We start from the raw sequence: 20,469 nt of genomic DNA on the forward strand, positions 1-20,469 counted from the left end.
AAATAAAAAAAACTTGTAGCTCAAGTAGTCACATTCACCCCTTTACTCGATCGACATTCTCGATTTATCTTCCCCTAATATTACTTATAGTAAAATATTATTGTACTGTGCATTATCCAGGATTCTAGATACATATTTCGTTGAAATATTGTGTTAAGAGTACTCATTTAATTTCTGAAAAACTGAAATTTATTTCAGTATTTCGTTGAAATATTGTGTTAAAAGTAGTCGTTTAATTCTTGAAAAATTGAAATTTATTTTAGTTTTCCCTCCCTTTAGTATAATATGGGACTACTTAACATTTTTCTATAAACAACGGTGAAAAAAAGTTGGGCTCCAATATCTGTATTTGGCAACTCAATCAGAGGGCTCCAATTGTGTTCGCCTACCAATAGCAATCGCAACCTTCCCCTGATAATTGAAGAATTGGTTACTGCTTGCCTGGAAATCAAGTGCTGCAAATTCATTTCTCAGAGAAGAGAGAGAGGCCCTGGTTACTCTATGTCGGAACTCAAGTGCCGGAAATCAAGCGCCGGTTCACTCCATGTAATGTGATGTGACCCCATTTAAATTTTAATTTCCACTCCATATAAGTGGCTAGTTTTGAGACACGTGTTTTGTCACTCTAACGAAGGAGAAAATATTGAGAATGAATCTCATATTTTTTGCCTCGAAATCTAAGTGCTGCAGCCCAAAACTTTATCTTCTCCTTCTCTATTGTTTATCTCTCTTTTTTTTTTCCCTTTTATCTTTCTCAATAATATACAAGGTATAAAATATCGATGATATCGGAAATATCGGTAGTCCAAAAACACGGAAATATCGATGGAAATATCGGGATATTATCGATATCGATAAAAATAATATGGAAACCACGGAAATTGTAAGAAAAACTTGGAAATTTTTATTGAAACTTTGCAAGATGTTTATTTAGTCAATTATCTATTAGTTTATCACAAAAAATTGGAAGGAAATGCATTGCATGATGGATTTAACTGATTTAAGTTGATTATTTAGCAAGCTGGCAAACATTGTGAGTGTAGAAAATATGTAGTAATTAATGAAAGAAGTTTAAACACACCATAATCATTTATATATAATGAATTAGTACAATATTTTACACTTTATACATTGCATGGTAAGATACATGAGTGACTTAGTACCATATAGAGTTCCTATGAGGTTCAAAATTTTCACTATCTTCGTCATCTCTATGTGTAGAGTAAGTGTATTTTAGCATATTTTCACAAAAACATAAGTGATATGGTGGTCAAGGTGTTGAAGGAGTAAAATGGGAGGGGTTTGAATCCCCTTAGTGTTTTTTTAAATATAGAAATTTATCCTAAATAATAAATATTATCTTGCACGCCTTGCAGACATCTTAACGACCATATAAATATTACAAGCTGAATATGTAATCATAAACACATCTATAACGAGTTGGATAAAGCCCAAGTGCGTGGTTGACAAAGGGTGGGGTTTGAATCCCTTTGGTGTGTTTTTTTTTTAAATTTATTTATTAATTAATTTTATTTTTTTATTTTTTTTGGGGAAGAACTTTTTTGTTTTCGGTCCCCTACCCAAGACGCCCTTTCTTTCTTTCTCTGCATACTCTCTTCTCTCTCGAAACCCTCTCATCACTCTCACTCTCTCTCCCGTGATTACCCTAGTACACGGCACCCACACCATCGTTCCATAGACGGCATCACCATCAAAACCTCTTCTTTCTCTCTCTTCCTCTTGTCTCTGCAAGATCGACGAAACCCAGAAACCTCCAGCGATTTTTCTTCATTTTCTCCAGTTAGGTAAGCTTCGGGTTTAACTCTATTCGTTCTAGTTGAAGCTTGGGTGTGTGTTATTAAGTGTTATACTTGTAATTTTCCAAGGTTTTGGAACGAGATCAGGTCGGGGGAAAGCTCACCCAACTCCGGCGAACCCGTGACTGTTGAGAAGCTTTCCGAACACCTTCGGCCATTTCATGGCGAACCAAGGGTATAAACTTACTCCTCTCTCTTTCCTCTTCACGTTGGTAATTAGATCGGAGTCTAAGGTTTGCGTTTGTAATCGGCCGGAGCTGTAGAAGCTCCGGCGTTCTTCTTCGATTTGCACATATCCAAAATATCGCGATTTTAGCAATAATATCGATAATATCGCGATATTTTGATGAAAACCAATTGGATACCTATTAAAATATCGTTACCGCGAAAAACCGATAATATCGGCGATATTTCGCCGATATTATCAGCATTTAAGACCTTGATAATATACTTCTTTTCTCCTCTTTAATAAATCAAATATTTTATTATCTTCTCTTAGATTATTTGATTGTGAAAATAAAAATTAAGATAAACTTTATCATATCACATCTACCAACATACTCATTTTGGTCATTTTGCATAATCACAACACTTTTACGTAACCGTAATGAAAATATGAGGAATTGAATTGAGGAGGAGTTTGAATGAGGAGAAGTCAGAATCGGATTTATGTTGAAGTTGTTTACTTAAATGTTCTGGAATCGGAATAGAAATGACACTAATTCTATAAAGCTGTTTACTAATTCAACAGAATCGGAATATAAACCAGTATGATTACTGAAATACCCTTGTCCCAAATCAAATATTTTATATACTTTTTTTAATAAAATTGGATATAATATCTGATAGCAAGAAAAAAAATTAAATTGCTTTTTTTATTTCATAGACACACTAAAATGCTTTTGTTTATTTTTTATTTTTTATAAATTTAAGTATTTACTTAAATATTTAAATTTTCTCTCTCAAGTTGTAGTTTCTTCTCTTCGGCATATGCATAGAGTTGTGCATAATGTGAATGAGCATATGGAACTAAAAAAAGTAAGGAGTTGCGCATAATGGAGTTATGCATAATTAAACTAGGGTTAATGGGTTTATAAATGATAGTCTTGGAAATAAAAAAAGTAAGTGAGGGCATAAAGGGAACAAAAGTGTCATTCTGAATGCCCAAGCAATCAGGAATTGGATTGCCACCTAGATGTAGGGAACCAAATTCCACCAATACAAGGAATTGAATTCCAAAATTTGTGTGGGTCCCACTGCTTCTTTGATTCCTCGATGTTTAGTAAACACCGGAGTATTCTGTAATCAGAATTCAATTCTACATTTTCATTCTGATTACGGATACGTAAACACACCCTTACATAAAAGTTTACCGAACATTTCTAACTTGTTTTTCTTTTTGTTAAAAACACTTTCACAACTAGAGTTTTTCAAACACTTAACTGCTTTGTTTGTTTATTTATTCTCACAGTACAACAAGATCTGTTTTTTTTTTAAAGCACAACATGTCAAACTAGCCATTGATCTGATGATTCAAATAATACAAAAAATGTGTAATTTGTATTAGCTAGACCATAATTCGACTCAAAATCTATGAAGCACATATATAGGCCCAAACTACATCAATCATTTAGTTAATTTGCTTGGACCCCAGAAAAGGCTTGCTAAAATTTTCGCAAGAAATTAGGAATCCCACTGCATGGATAACAACTTACGTGGAACGATTTCACTGTTACATGGATCTTGATCCAATAGTGCAATTTCATGTGGTGAAAAACACGATTTCACTGTTACATGGATCTTGATCCAATAGTGCAATTTCATGTGGTGAAAAACTTACACATGACATTGTTTTAGTAGAGCGGAACGTCATGGACTCATGGTAGTGGTGAACAAGTTCCATGTAACTTCTTCAGTGCATGGATGTTGTAATAGTCCCCCACACCCTCTGATGAATTGCCTGGAAATATATCATCTGCAGAACGTCCCTACTTGATCGACTTGATGAGAGACCTCATGAAGGCAACATAAATGGTCTCCGTGTGGACCCTTACGTGAAGGAAAGTCTGAAAAAAATTAAGAGCTAGCACTGCTACAACTACTACTTGCCAAAGACTAGCTTCTAAATTTCCTTGAAAATCAATGCCCCCTGCTAAGATAGAAGACATGACACTCACTGTACATGAGTGACAAGTTAACAACTGAGGTTTCAACGAATTTTCGTTGTGATGGAATTGCTTTCGGTGTTGTTAAATATAATCTATGGGGAAATATCCTTATGTCGTGCTCTCACGGCTTTAGACCGGATCGGGGAGCCATTACCTTTTTTCCCAAATTGAGTGTCATGTTCACAAACTGAGGTTTCAACGAATTTTCCACTGATCCCACTGATCGAAACAGCAATACAGCGTAATTTCTTGATAACCTCCTTCATTACATTCCACTCTATATATACTGAAGTAAACAATCTAATTCTATGCACAACATTGAAAAGCAAGATAGAGAGAGAGAAAATGGGGGATCATGCTATCACAGTAGTAGATTCAAGTAGTAGTAGTAGTAGCGAGGAAGAAGATGAAGTGATGAATTACGAAGAAACTGTGGAAGCTATGCGAAGTGCTCTAGACAAGCACAGCAACGAAATTCAAACGAGTAGTAGAAGCTCATCATCAGTGTGCATATATAAAGTTCCTGCCAGCCTCGCTGGAATCCGTCCACAAGCCATTGAACCTGAAATGATCTCCATTGGACCTTACCACCGCAGCAAGGACGGGTTAATGGAACTTGAATCCTACAAATGGCGGTTCCTTGCTTCAATCCTTTCCCGAGAAAGGTATAAAAGAGGGCGTGATCTGCTCGTAGAGTACTACAAAGCCATGAGAAAGTTGGAGGAGCGTACGAGAAGCTGCTACTCCGAGTTGATGCCTATGTCAAGCCCTGACTTTGTTCAAATGATGGTGCTTGATGGTTGCTTTATCATCGAGCTTTTTCGACAGAGGAATACAGATGAAGAGGACACCATTTTAAAAAGGCCGTTTTTTATTCAAATTTTAACTAGGGACCTTCTGAAGCTTCAAAACCAACTCCCTTTCTTCGTCCTTGAAAAACTATTTGAGATTTCCGACTTTGGAACTCAACATTCTCTATCCTTGCTTGCGCTTGAGTTCTTCAATCATTCGTTGCCTAGGCCTAGCGAAGTCCTCAAGAGGACGAGTGAGCTTACTGGGGGGGCCAACCACTTGCTCGACTTGTTTCGCTTAAGCTTCCTTCCTCCCGCACCGCACGATCCTCCAAGGAACAATCCTCCTCCCTCGAAGTCAGTATTCCAACGAAAGGCAAATGCTCTACTGCAGATATTGATTTGCCTGTGTATGCTAGCAACTTCGATTGTAGTCGATGATGATCGTCACTCTAACCTAAAGTACCGCCCAACTGAGAAATCAATCCAATGTACCACACAACTAAGACTCTCTTGGGTAAAATTTAGGCCGCGCAAGAATGCGGAGAGCTTCTTAGACGTTGGTTACCAGAAAAGGGTACTTCGCATCCCACCTATAACCATCAATGAGCTCACCATTGCTATCTTTATCAATTGTATGGCCTTTGAACTCTGTCACCCACACACAGCTCCGCTCTTCACCGCTTATATTGCCTTCATGCGCTGTCTCATCAATTCGAATAGGGACGTCCAAGTTCTTTGTGCTGAAGGGATTATCGCCAGCTTCTCACAGAACGATCACAACGTAACTGAGCTGTTCACAAACTTGGGGGAAAAAGTTGTGCTCGACATAGGAGATTGCTACCTCTCCGAGCAATTCAGAGATGTGGAGGCCTATTACAGCAGCTGTAGGGGTACCTTCCTGCGAACTTGTTTTGGCGAGCCATGGTCGATCGCCTCATTTGTCTATGCCTTAATATTGTTTGCGTTCACAATGGTCACAGCTTCCAGATGAGCTACACAGCAACAAAAGATTCGTCTGATTCTAAAGCTTTCCTTTTTTTTATTTATATTTTAATTATTGCAGTGCTTTGGAGATCCTGCTGCTTGTACTGAATGTAGAGGTTTGGATATCTTGTTTGCTCCCTCCCAATCCATCTCTCACTTTATTGTATTTCACATTTTTAATTTGTTACCGGAAGTTTCATTTGACCGGAAAAATAAAACCATTTGTTATTTCTCCTACCAGGGCCGGTTCTCAGTTTTTTAAGGCCGTCACACTAAAAAATATGCCATAACTCTATATAAGTAAAATTATTTGTTTTTAACTTTTTACACGTAAAATTTCAATAAATTATACTCAAGGTAAACTCAATAATTTAAAAATACGGAAAAATTAATTTATTTTGTATTGAGAGAAAGAACCAAAAGACCCCAAGCTTATAAGTAGATAAATGATAAGTTTTGTTTTTCTTCTACATGAACTTTATTATTATTATTGCGAGATTTTTTTTTTTTCAACAAATGATACTATCTAAACTAAGAGGGAGGGGGTGGACTTAGTACTATGATCTAGTTGTATTCATCTTCACTTGTAAGTGAGATGTCTTAAGTTCGATTATTGCCAAAGACGAATTTAAACCACATTATTGCTAATTCATTATGAGGCTAAACCCACTCCCTCATCCTTAGTTAGTATGGATAGTAGGGAAAAAAATAGAAAGGTTGGAGACCGTTTCGCTGAACATTGCTGTTAAATTCAAGAGTAGTAGTTTAATCCCCGGAAAACTGAAACTTATTTGAGTGTTTGCTGCATTTGGATAAACTAGATGAAGCCACATTATGTGTGTAAATATAAAATTAAAAAAAACAATAAAATATATATATAAAAAAGAGAAGTTAGAGACAAATGTGATAAAAAAATGTAGCTTTTTTTATTTTAATAAAAATACTATGACGGCATATAGTTAAGACTAGATAGTAATGCCCGCACGTTGCTATGAGATTACAAATTGACTTTCTAGCAATGTATAAACTTGAGTTAGTAGTGGTGTAACATTGACTGATCTAACAATGTGTAACATTGACTGATCTAACAAACTTACCATAATAAAGAAAAGAAACTTTTTTGCTGTAGAAAAATTATTGTTTTGATACCTTACAAAGGTAATTTGTTCAAAAAGTTGAAAGCAAGCGGTTTCGAATATTGAAATTCCAAAACATCCTTTGAAAAATAGCGACCATCATCTGATGGAACTATTGTACCACCTAGAGGAGAGAAAAAAACGATAAGCTACTGAGATATTCTTATACAAAAAAGAAACACACTTGAAATTGAATGAACAAAATATTCAAACATGGTAAGTAGATCATGGGGGATAATCTATCATTTTTGGCCAAGTGAGGAATATCTTGAGTACTGGGAGAGAAAAAAGTAGTTTCAGTACTGGGAGAGAAAAAAGTAGTTTCATATTATTTTATGATACCTATTGTGTTAGTCTTGAATTTCATTCCATTTATAAAATCGACTACTGACATGGTTACAACCTTTGCCAACATCACCTCTAGTATTGGGTGTCCATTTAATTTAACTTGAATTTCTCCTTCAATCCTGGATATAAATAATGCTTCAGTTTAATTTTTACGACACAAAAAATTTAAGAGTCTAAATGGGTTTTACATATAGGTGATAAAACTGCAACTTAGTAGAATCGAAGACAACGAAAATTGAGTATTATTTACCATAAACGGACTTGCAAATTTAAATGCAATAATGAAAATGAAGAGAATTCGCTTTATCGTGTTTAGCAAGGAAATAAATAGCAACGAAAATAGTATGATTTGGTGAACCTTACTTTGAACTTATTCTGACAATAGGGCATTAAAGGTTGACGAAACAAAATTTGCGAGTAATGAGGTTGTATAAAGCCTGAAAAATTAAAGCCACTATCATACGAACATAAGAAAAATCCAATCCAATAATCACATATGTATGAGAAGTGTATTTTAGCTTAGAAAACATGTATGCATCTAAAAAGGTGAGAGAGAGAGAGAGAGAGAGAGAGAGAGAGAGAGAGAGAGAGATGAACCTTCTTGCGGAAGGCAAAAGTTGAGGGCTGGACAAAGAGCTTTAGAGATTTGTACTTAGTTTTCTAGTGAAGCTCATATATGTTAACCATATCAGATGGAAGCCATTAACATAGAACACAAGAAGAAAGAAAGCTTAAGAGAGAAGAAAATAGACGAGAGAAGACTTTAGAGAAAGAAAGAGATATTATTTCCTTTATTACTTTTTCTACTTACAATCTTCTTACAGAATCATAGCTATATACTATCTTGATCTTGTTATAACTAGAATATCCCAATCGTATCCTTCAATCTAGCCACTGTATTAATGACAGATGGCACAATCTAAATGATTCAGTTATATACTCTTACATCCCCCCTCAAGCTCAGGTTGGGATGACCCAAGCATGAGGTTGGAGCAATGAGTAGTAAACAATGGTGAACTAAGACCTTTAGTGAGTACATCAGCAAACTGTTCTGAGGAGGAAACAAATTGCACAAGGAGTTTCTTGCTGGCCACTCTTTCGCGGACAAAATGAACATCCACTTCAATGTGTTTTGTCCGTTGATGTTGCACAGGATTAAAGGATAGTGTAATGGCATACATATTATCACAAAACAAAACAGGAGTATACTCGAGTTTGATTTTCAAAAAAGTAAGAAGTTCCTGCACCCAATCTAACTCGGCAGCAGTGGATGACAACGCCATGTACTCTGCCTCAGTTGACAACCTAGACATAGTCTGTTGCTTCTTAGAAGACCAAGAAATAGGATTATTTCCAAGAAATACCACTAAGCCAGTAGTTGACCTTCGATCATTAGGGTCCCCTGCCCAGTCAACATCACTAAAAACCTTTAGGATCAACTCTCCACTACTGTAACTAATGCCATGATTTAGAGAACCTTTAAGATATCGTAATATTCTTTTAACTGCAGTGAAGTGAGAGATCATTGGAACTTGCATAAACTGACTAACTTGATTAACCGAAAAGGCAATGTCAGGCCTGGTAAATACAAGATACTGCAAGGCCCCAACGATACTTCTGTATAGTGCTGGATTGTTAAAAGGTTGTCCATCATCCTTAAGAAGCCTATTGTAAGGCAAACAAGGAGTGGCTGCAGGTTTGGAATCCAACATTTCTGTTTTCTTCAACAAGTCCTGAATGTACTTCTCTTGAGATAAAAATAAACCAGAGGCAGTTCTAGTGATCTGAATACCCAAGAAAAAGTGTAAAGGACCAAGATCCTTAAGCTCAAATTCTGTAGTTAACTGGGAAATAACTTGTTGAATTGTTGCAGCTGCACTTCCAGTGATGATTATATCATCAACATACAACAAAAGTATCACAATTTCAGCACCAACACACTTGACAAACAGTGAAGAGTCAGAATAAGTATTGCTGAAACCCAATTGAGGTAAAAACTGAGTAAATCTATCATTCCAAGCCCGTGGAGCTTGTTTTAAACCATAAAGAGACTTGTGTAATTTGCACACTAAGTAAGGATATCTGGAATCTTCAAACCCGGGAGGTTGTGACATGTACACCTCTTCATTTAAAATGCCATGAAGAAATGCATTTTTAACATCAAGTTGTCTTAATGGCCAATTAAATTGTGCAACAAGAGCAAGAACCAATCGTACAGTAGTAGGCTTTACCACAGGACTAAAAGTTTCCCCATAATCCAATCCTTGTTCCTGGCTAAACCCCTTTGCTACCAATCGAGCCTTATGTCTGGCAATACTCCCATCAGCATTCCTTTTTATTTTAAACACCCATTTACACCCAACTAAATTCTTATTAGGTGGCAGATCAACCAAACTCCATGTATTCTGTGAATACAAAGCTTCAATCTCTTCTTACATTGCACTATACCAAACTGGAACTTTTAAATCTAACTTATAAGTGGCTGGTTCAATTGTTGTTAAATCAACCTCAACTGCACTGTGAACAGATGCTAAGAAAACTCTCTTCTTTATGATCCCACTTTTAGACCGTGTTTGCATAGGGTGTAGATTCATTGGGGGAATATCATGAACCACTTGCAAGGTCTCTGAGCTATATTTAGGTACCAAAGAATAATCTTGAGCAACAATGGATTGAGAAGCGGGTGAGTTTGTGGATTGTGGTATTGGTTGAGGTGAAGATTGTATAGTAGGCTGAGAAGGATGAGTATTAGATGATTGGGTTGATGGACAGGTTGTTGAAAGGGTAACCAGGATATTTTCAAGATTAGGAAGCACAAAAGAATAGCTAACAGTAGTTTGAGATGGTTGTGGCACATAAATCTTAGGTTTGAAAACCATTGTGGCATATGGAAAATCTATTTCGTTAAAAATAACATGCCTGGATATATAGATTTTCGCATGACTAGGATCATAGCAAATGTACCCCTTATAGTTCAAGGCATATCCCAAAAATATACACTTAGTAGACTTAGGTTGGAACTTGTTGCTGTTATAAGGTTTTAACAATGGGAAACAAGAACAACCAAAGACTCGAGGATGATGAATATCTGGGATTACAGAATATAATTGTTCAAATGGAGAGTTATTATGAATAACAGAAGATGGCATTCTGTTAATTAAGTAAACTGCTGTTTGACAAGCAAAAGTCCAGAATGTAGAAGGCAAATTTGCATTTTGTAACATAGTGAGAGCAGTTTGAACAATATGTTTATGCTTTCTCTCAGCCAACCCGTTTTGTTCAGGGGTATAGGGACAAGATTTATGATGAAGAATGCCGTGTTGAGCAAGAAATGATTGAACAGATATACTAATATATTCTCCCCCCCATCACTTTGCAAGATCTTAATTTTGGCTGAAAATTGAGTAAAAACATACTGATAGAAGGAAATGAAAATGGAGACAAAATCTGATTTATTTATCAAAGTAAACATCCAACAAAATCTAGTACATTCGTCAACAAATATGACATAGTACTTGAATCCATCCACAGAGACACAAGGTGCAGGCCTCCATAGGTCACTATGTACAACTTCAAAAGGTATTACAGATTTGGAAGTAGCTGGATAGAAAGGAAGTTTACTAAATTTGCCTTCTAGACAACTTTGACAAACTATAGAAGACACATCCTTATTAACAGCAACATTAGATTTCCTAAGTGTAAGAGAAACAATAGGATTTGAGGGATGACCTAGTCTGCAGTGCCACAAGTTTGAGGTGACAGTATGTCCAAGACAGGCAACAGCTTGATTTGCTTGTTTCTGAGGTATATAAGGTATGGTAGTAAAGGAAGGAATGGGATACAATCCATTGTTGCAGAGTCCATTAAACAAGATTCTCCCTGTGGCTTTGTCCTGAATCCAAAAACAGTAAGCATAAAAAATTAGCCAACAGTTGTTGTCAAGACAAATGCGATGAACATACAACAAATTATGAGATAGCTTTGGAACATAAAGAACTAAATTCAGTTTTATAGGTTGTAGAGAAGTTCTTAAAAGAGAATCTCCAATATGAGAAACTTGCAAACCTTCACCAGCTACTGTTTGAACTGTATCATTTTGAGAATATGGTGAAGCAATGGACAAATTACTCAATTCATTCGTCATGTGATTGGTTGCACCAGAATCAGTTAGCCAGACTTGAGAAGAGACTTGATTAGGCATTGCAGTAGACATAGTGGGCATAACATAGGAGAAGATGCATTCATGGAAGGAACCATGTTCACTGAGTTCATAGTGGACATGGGAGGCATGTGAGAAGAACCCATATTCAACATGGGAGGCATAACACTCATATACTGAGGTTGCATTGAACCAGGAAAAACAGTATTCATAGCAGTCATTTGTGATAGAGAATTCATTCCTTTGTTTATGTAAAAACATGTCGTGGCCGTGTGATTACTTCTGTCACAAATTTGACAATTCTCCGAAGATTCATCACTTCTATACACACACGTAGCAGCAGAATGGCCGTGTAGAGAACATATTTGACAGATGACATTTGAAGGGAAAGTACCATTGTTAACATGAGAAAGACTACCAAGTATACCAGGAGCAAAATCATGAACTATAGGTTTAGAATGATAGAACTTTTGTCCCTGATTCGAACCAAATTTATGGCCTTGATTATATGTAGCCTTGCCTTTACCCTTAAATTTTGACTTGTTGCCACCATTATAAAACGAAGATTGGCCAGAGTTCCCATGAAAACCATTAGAATTGTGAAACCCATTGGAGAAAGATCCTTGATATGAAGATGATGAAGCACCAGAATGAGAAGCTTGATTCTTTACCATCATTGCAGTAGGAAAGGAAACACATGAATTGTTTTCAATAGTAGCTTCTTCAGCAAGTAACTGGGCACGAAATTCCTTCAATGAAATCACATTTTCTCGGCCACGAATAACACATCTGAAAGTATTGTATTCTGCAGGTAGACCATTTAGTGCCAATATGACAATATCTTCATCGACAAATGTAACACCAGTAACAGCAAGGTAGTCTCTTGTTTCTTTGATGCGTTGAAGATATTGGGAGAAAGAATCAACCCCTTTCTTGATTGTTTGAAGATCAGACTTTAACTGGAAAATAGAGGTCTTGCTTACTGTAGAAAACTGTTCTTGAAGACGAACCCATAGATCTCTAGCACTACTACTCCCAATTGCACAAGAAATGGCCATAGGAGACAAGGTAGCAGTGATAAGTTGCATGAGAGCCCTATCATGCATCTTCCAAACCTTATACAAATCTGATTCAATTCTTGCACCAGACCCAGAAGAAGTAACTTCTGAATAAATAGAAAATTGAGATGGACACGGATTTGTTCCATCAACAAAATCCATAATTCCATAGCCTTCAAGCATCAGCTTCATTTGGAAATGCCATTGAAGGTAGTTGGAATCGTCCAATTTAACTGAAACTGAAGTTGAAAGAGAGGACATCAACCCAGTAATTGGAGACTGCAAGATTTGCAATTGAGTTGCAGTAACCATAGTGATAATTCTCTCAGAGGAATAAAACCAAACAGTTGGTGGGCAAAGATTTTCAGAGTAAAAATCAAAGAAAATGGCAAGAACTAGAACCCAGAAATCAGAGAAGTGATTCATAAAGATGAAAAGAATGGAGCGGAAGCATAAGAAACCAGAATCGAAGAAGCTTACGATCGAAGCTTAGAGGGCGAGTGATACCATGTTAACCATATCAGATGGAAGCCATTAACATAGAACACAAGAAGAAAGAAAGCTTAAGAGAGAAGAAAACAGATGAGAGAAGACTTTAGAGAAAGAGAGAGATATTATTTCCTTTATTACTTTTTCTACTTACAATCTTCTTATAGAATCATAGCTATATACTATCTTGATCTTGTTATAGCTAGAATATCCCAATCGTATCCTTCAATCTAGTCGTTGTATTAATGACAGATGGCACAATCTAAATGATTCAGTTATATACTCTTACAATATATTCATTATTGAAATTCATATAATTATAAACTTATAGAACAGAGTAAAAGAATTCTAAGATAAAAAAAATAACAATTAACTTAAAATGATTACAGATTTGCAAGAAAAACTGAAGTGAAATTGCTGAATAAAGCTTATGAAGCTATTTAAAGCGCAGCCAATATTTTCTTTAGCTTTGTATATACATATTGTATGTTTTTTTTTTTTTTTTTTGTAAAGATATATGAAATTTGAATTTAAAATGTTTGAGAAAAAGAAAAAAAGAAAAAAAAAACAAAAGCAATATTAACTTCACACACTCGATATTTTATATATTGTTTGTTTTTCTCCGGCAAATGCAAAGATCATTTCTGTGCAAGGAGTTCGTCAAAATCTTTATTAATTTCTTGAATAACGTCTACAGTGCATACAGAGAGAATTGAACTGTACAGCCTAAGACATGTGATCGATTTCATCCTACAAAACAAATTTTTCTTTAATTATCTCTTAAACTAAGTTTAATAATTAAGCAATAGCCAAAATTCTCACATAATAATCTTTAATTCATGAATAACCCAAATTTTCAATAGACCAAGGGTCTACGTACACATACGATGAATTAAATTGAGGAAAACTAAACAAAGAATGAGCAATAAGGGAGAGAAAGGCAATCAAAACCTTTATTTCTGCCCTGAGATGGTATACTTTGAGATGGTATGAAGTTATCTTTTCCGATTTTGTGATGAATGGGGGATATCGCAGCAATGATTTATTAATGTCATGGGTTTCAATTTGTTCGTAGAAGAAGTGAGAGTCATGGAAAATGTTTATTCTTGTAAGTGGATAACTGCACCAAAGATGAGAAGAGTTAATGCCACCCTTAATAGAATAAAAGTTAGTATATCAATGACTTGATTAATGGAAGATACTTGTAACTCCTAGCTTTTAGTACTAAACTCTTAACAGAATAAATATTAATAGATCAATGAGTCGATAACTGGAATGAGGTACTTTTATATGAATGTTTAAAACCCAAATGCTATCAAACCAACTCCAAGTTTGAGAAAGTAGTGGAAAAGCGAATTATCACAATAAGAAGATTTAAACGAAATTAAACATTGTTCTCAACATTATTAGACTTGTAACAAAAAGAAGTAATGGTAAGAAAAAGTTTATCGTTAGACTTGTTGTTAGGTCTGACAATTCCTGACACGACCCGATAACCCGACACGACACGACACAAAATTAACAGGTATTCGGGTCGACACGATAACGAATCGGGTCGTTATCGGGTAACCCGATAAGCACCTGTTAAGATAACGGGTTGATTCGGGTATACACGTGGGTAACACGATACACGATAAGCAGAATATTAATTTTATAATTTTATAATCCTAAAAAAAATACTATAATAATTATAATAATTATATATACTATAATAATTATACCCCCAAAATATTAACCATAATAATTATATATATATATTAAATTTTAAATTAAATTTTATAAAAACTATAATAATTATTAATTAATATGCATCCATTGATTCCATAATTCCATTCCATACCTGCCGCGCCCTTTGAAGAAAAAGGGAGGGAAAATGAAAATTATAAGAAAAGCTGAAAAGGAAACAAAAAATAGAGGGAAAGATGGGTAGGTTGCCGCTCTTTGAAGAAAAAGAAGGGAGGGAAAATGAAAATTAATAAAAGTTGTGAGATTTTTTTTTTTAAAAATTATTAACTTTTTATCACACATATCCCACTATTTTTATAATGACACGTGATATATTACTCAATGTACCGGTGAATTATACGTACAAAATAAATAGATTTAAATCTACTTAATAAATATATATATATATATATACACACCATTGAACTTGATAGGATACGAATTATACGAAACTAATTTAAATGATCAAACCGTCAAACTTGTTTGTATATGCTTTGAGATCATATCAGCAAAAAATCGCAAAAAAAAAACATTTAGAGATCAAGTAACCGAACAAAACTTTTCGATGGTTATAAAACGAAAAATCACGATTTAACGGTTATTTTAACTCCGATTTTGATTATTTTTTATAGCTACACTCCTTAATCCTATATGAATACAATGAATGAATTCGATCTTCAATTTAAAATATTTACACTAAATCTTATGTTATACTTAATGAAAGTATGAATAAACTTTTAAGTATTAGTGAATCTATTGTTTTTATGGGATACTCATTCTACGAAACTAGTTTCAAATTAGTTTCAATGATCCAACCGGCAAACATGTTTGTATATACTTCGAGATCACATACGCCAAAAATTGCAAAAAACAAACATTCAGAGATCAAGTAACGGGACAAAACTTTTCGACGGTTATAAACGAAAAATCACAATTTAACGGTTATTTTAACTCCGATTTTGATGATTTTTTGCAGCTACACTCCTTGACCTTATATGAATACAATGAAAGAATTCGATCTTCAATTTAAAATATTTACACTAGTGGATACCACAAAATCTTATGTTATACTTAATGAAAGTATGAATAAACTCTTAAGTATTAGTGAATCTATTGTTTTGATGAGATACTCATTCTACGAAACTAGTTTCAATGATCCAACCGTCAAACATGTTTGTATATACTACGAGATTGCATACGCCAAAAATTGCAAAAACAAACATTTAGAGATCAAGTAACGGGACTAAACTTTTCGACGGTTATAAAAAGAAAAATCATGATTTAACGGTCATTTTAACTCCGATTTTGATGATTTTTTGCAGCTACACTCCTTGACCCTATATGAATACAATGATTGAATTCGATCTTCAATTTAAAATATTTACACAAGTGGATACCACAAAATCTTATGTTATACTTAATGAAAGTATGAATAAACTCTTAAGTATTAGTGAATCTATTGTTTTGATGGGATACTCATTCTACGAAACTAGTTTCAATGATCCAACCGTCAAACATGTTTGTATATACTTCGAGATTGCTTACGCCAAAAATTGCAAAAAACAAACATTCAGAAATCAAGTAACGGGACAAAACTTTTCGACGGTTATAAAACGAAAAATCATGATTTAACGGTTATTGTAACTCCGATTTTGATGATTTTTAATAACTACACTCCTTGACCCTATATGAATACAAAGAATGAATTCGATCTTCAATTTAAAATATTTACACTAGTGGAATAAAAGTATGAATAAACTATAATAATTATATATATTAATTTAAAAATTTTATACCCCTAAAAACTATAATAATTATATAATATAATTTATATATATATATATATATTAAATTTAATTTAAAAAATTGATGACCATTGGATCGGCTAAGATTTAATCTCAGCCGTCCATTTCATAATTATATATATATATTTAATTAAATTTAAAAATTTGATGATCATTAATGTCCATTCCATTTCATAATATTTGTAATAGATTAGTGGTGTATGTATTATTTTTTTATTAGGCTCTTATTTTCGAGTGTAGATGTAGTACTTAAACGACAAATGTGTTTTAATGTTTTGAAGTAATATTTATGTGACAATGTGTGATATGTGCAAATTTAAGAAAAAAAAATATTTTTCTTAATGGGTCATAACGGATGTGACACGACACGACCCGTTAAGATAACAAGTGTTACACGAAAACGACACGAACACGACAAACACGACCCGTTTGCCAGGCCTAGCTATTAGGTGTTCATTTGGACTATTGACGACTATGAATAATCTTGTGGGACAAAAGAAAAAAAATGAGATTAAAAAAGCAGGAAAAAAGATATATCAAATTTGTAATTACATGAAAGATAAACTAAATTAAACATTCTTCTCAACATTAATAGACTTGTAAGAAAAAGATGGAATAGCAACCTGAAGAGAAAAAGTTTATTGTGAGTCTTGCTCTTAGGTACCGTTTGGTACGCAGACGGGATGAGACGGAACGGAATGGGATGGTATATTGACAAGATAAGTTCATCATCAATATCCGAGCGAGCTTCGTCTTGCATTCTGAGCCATAGATCTTCATCTAGGTTGAGATCCTCCACGATTCTGCACGTCTGAGTGGTTTTCGTGTGGTTATGGCAAATGGGTGCACAGGAAACTTGATTGGAGAAGCTGCGGCGGCAGAAGTTCATGAATTGGTAATGGTCTTCGTCAAAATTGGACCTACTAGGATCCCGAGAAAGTTGGTTGGTCTGAGTATCGATGCAAGCAGCCATGGAAGAGGAGGGTTTTGAAGATTTGAGTGGATATAGAATCGGCAATTTGTGTTCCACGGATGTGAAACGAGTCGTTCCTGGGGGTGAGGCGGAACGAAAATTCACCCAAAACTCGTCCCGTGGAACAACGCGTTCCACCCGTTTTAGGCGCACCAAACATGGGACGAAACGCCTCGTCCCACTCCATTCTTTCCCGTCCCATGTACCAAACAGTACCTTAGGTATTCACCAGACTTGCTCCTAGCTCGAGCTATTTCTAAAAAAGGAAAAACTTGCATTATTTTGCAATAAATTGCATTGTAAGAATATGCACGATAACTTCAAAATTGAGTTTTGAAGAAAGAGAGGTGAAATCACCTTGTAACCAGAAACCAAATCCATTTTTTTCCTGATTACCCAAGTGGTAATCCAACTTGAGAAATCCTATAATTAAATACCCAAATAAAGTTCAATCAAACTTCAGCATGAAATATAAATTAGAAAAGCATTGAAATGGAAGCAAAAAAGATTGAAATTTGCCTAATGTGATATGTACAGTTTCAACATCTGCTTGTGAAAAATATAATGATGTGACATACCGTATGCTGATCTCAGCTTCTCCAAAGTGACATCAGCCGTTGACCACTAGGTAGTTAAAAATCCATACGATATCTTACAAACCATGATATAAATTATTGCATCAAAGTTGTATCCTAAAAGAAAATTCATACTTCTATATGAACCCAATGTATGATTTTTGCATATACCTTGGTGGATTCTCTGGATGAGTTTCTTGTACTCATCATCCATGTTATATGAAAAGCGCATTCTAACTCCTGCAGTAAGTCACAAAAAATGAAAAATAAAATTAGACAAAAGGTTGGAGAGAATAAATAAGAATCAATCGGAGAGATGAATAACCATTCGAACCTGGGTGCTTGAAGACGGTGGTGACATTATCCATGTCAGTAGGTCTTTCTAGCTTTCGCCAGATCATGCATATCAAAGAAACGAAAAAGGAGAAAATCACCCAAATATGTAAGATTTTCAGCTTACATGCATCCCAAATTAAGGTTCCAACATCACTATAATTACGGAAATTCAGCTTCCAACATCCCATAAATAATTAAATGAAAAAAAATAAAAAGAGAGGGAAGAATAATGCATACCAAGGAAGAGAAAAAGCTGGAACGGATCAAGGTGCTTGAGGATTGAGATGAATTGGGATCTGCTCTTCTTTTTTTCCTAGAAGTTTCAGTAATTTATGAGCACCATCCATTTGTATTTATAGTAATTGCCTGCACAAACCTCAATCACCTTACAATCGATCATCATTGACATATAGTTCATACAAAATGGGACATCGTGACCTCTCTTTGGCCAGCAACAGTTTTCCAAAGCGAAATCAACTATTACTATTGTTAATTATCAGTCTGTTTGGCCAATTCATTGAATTCACATCACCAAAAATTTCAAAATTCATTGAATTTACTACAACTGGGAGAAGTACAAAAACAAAGACAATGGCAGAAATTATCACCATAATAATTCCACTATGAAAAATCTAGAGACCAAAATCCTTGTTAACAGAATTTAATCACATTAAAAGACATACACTCTGGTTTCTAAAAACAAATTTTCCTAAGCAAATTAAACGCAGAAGAAAGGGGAAAAAAATAATTATCCATGAACTACAAAGAAAAGTCGAGAAGCAGTCGATGCCCAACGATGATTGACACGTGGATCGCATGGGTAAAACTGGTATTTAATTGTGCAAAGCAGGCAGCAAAACGGCAAACCAAACAAAAAAAGCAAGGGCATTTATGCTCTTTCACTATTGCTGAACAATGCCAAACTCAACTGAGTTTTAGTATATATAATTTGAAAAAAAAAAATTTAGAACAATTTTGTCGCTCATAATCAAAATTACAAATTGATTATATAGTGAGTCGCTATATTTTGACACCCCAGAAAAAAAAATCAACGAATGGATTGGAATTAAGGAAAACTAATGAAAAGGGTTTGAAAACTTTGAGTTTTAATGATAAGGACAAAATAAAGGGTAAAGTGAATAGTACCAGTATTGACTTTTTAGTGTAAAAATATGGTTTTTCGTTAAAATGAACAGTACCGGGAGCTTTTCGTTAAAGTTCCCTTCGAATTAATGGATGGACCCAGACAAATAGTAAACTTCCATATTCTTTCTTCTTCTTTTTTTGTCTTCTTTTTCTTTTTTCAATGTCTACTTTTTCACAAAGAGTAGTTGTTTTTTTTTTTTGAGTCGAGCTACGTTAGTAAGTTAGATGTTAGATTAATTACCAATGAGGTTTGAACTCATGCTGTCATACAAGGGTACAACACTTTTTCACCAATGTTGTAAAGGGCCACATTATTATTAGCTTATTGTGAGGTTAAGCCGACCTCTTCCCCTTTAATGTTGATAATATTGATTGTTAAAAAAAAAAAACATAGAAATGGTTTCCAATAATAAACAAAAGGTAAAGAATAAATAAGCACGTGGTATAGGATTTTGATCCTCTCCTGAGCTAATGGAGAGGATCCTCCTGACCAGTTATCATGGGCCGTTGGTTTTTTATCCAACGGCTATAATTATTATAACTTTAAAGGGACCCCCCCTATTTGTAGCCGTTGGATAAAAATCCAACGGCCCATGATAACTGGTCAGGAGGATCCTCTCCATTAGCTCAGGAGAGGATCCAAATCCCGTGGTATACGTTCGCGTGTAGGAAAATTATAATATGTGCATTAGTGCATGCACACAGTGATCGATATACAAAGAGATCAAGTGATCCAGAGCAGAGCACAAGAATTTCTGGTATTATACCCAACAAATTGACAAAATTTGAGTGAGTTAGTCTGTTAGTGCATCCATGGTTTGGTTTAGTTTGGTCACAGTGGTGAGGCCACCAAAAACATGTAATAAATTGAAGGAAAAATTAGTATACGGTCCATACGGGGTCAAATATTGCTTACGCAGTAATTGTGGTAAGTCAGTTTATGAATGCATTCAGTG

The 20,469-nt window shown here is 34.8% G+C and overlaps 1 protein-coding gene, 1 long non-coding RNA gene and 1 pseudogene across 4 annotated transcripts; 1 reads left to right on the plus strand and 2 right to left on the minus strand.

The window, feature by feature from the left end:
* The first annotated feature begins 4,120 nt into the window (after positions 1 to 4,120).
* LOC126598407 (UPF0481 protein At3g47200-like) lies at positions 4,121 to 6,003 on the plus strand. The gene has a single exon (XM_050264770.1). It carries the CDS (start codon positions 4,331 to 4,333, stop codon positions 5,768 to 5,770), a length of 1,440 nt encoding a protein of 479 aa, XP_050120727.1. The 5' UTR covers positions 4,121 to 4,330; the 3' UTR covers positions 5,771 to 6,003.
* A 3,611-nt stretch (positions 6,004 to 9,614) lies between these two features.
* On the minus strand, positions 9,615 to 13,394 carry LOC126598743 (uncharacterized; annotated as a pseudogene).
* Positions 13,395 to 17,017: 3,623 nt separating this feature from the next.
* On the minus strand, positions 17,018 to 18,751 carry LOC126598759 (uncharacterized). Of its 3 annotated transcripts, XR_007614957.1 has the most exons (4): positions 18,605 to 18,751; positions 18,366 to 18,417; positions 17,673 to 18,271; positions 17,018 to 17,138 (listed from the first exon to the last, which is right to left on the minus strand). It is a non-coding gene; the product is annotated as an uncharacterized LOC126598759 (long non-coding RNA). The 3 variants fall into 3 exon arrangements; XR_007614955.1 differs by lacking the exon at positions 18,605 to 18,751 and having other exon boundaries at positions 18,366 to 18,598; XR_007614956.1 differs by lacking the exon at positions 18,605 to 18,751 and having other exon boundaries at positions 18,357 to 18,598.
* Positions 18,752 to 20,469: the final 1,718 nt, after the last annotated feature.

Source organism: Malus sylvestris, chromosome 14 (genome assembly GCF_916048215.2).
Source record: "Malus sylvestris chromosome 14, drMalSylv7.2, whole genome shotgun sequence".
NCBI lineage: Eukaryota > Viridiplantae > Streptophyta > Magnoliopsida > Rosales > Rosaceae > Malus > Malus sylvestris.

Excerpts from the sequence above, each read along its gene's own strand:
- LOC126598407 (XM_050264770.1), top strand. The coding sequence starts at position 4,331 with ATGGGGGATCATGCTATCACAGTAGTAGATTCAAGTAGTAGTAGTAGT.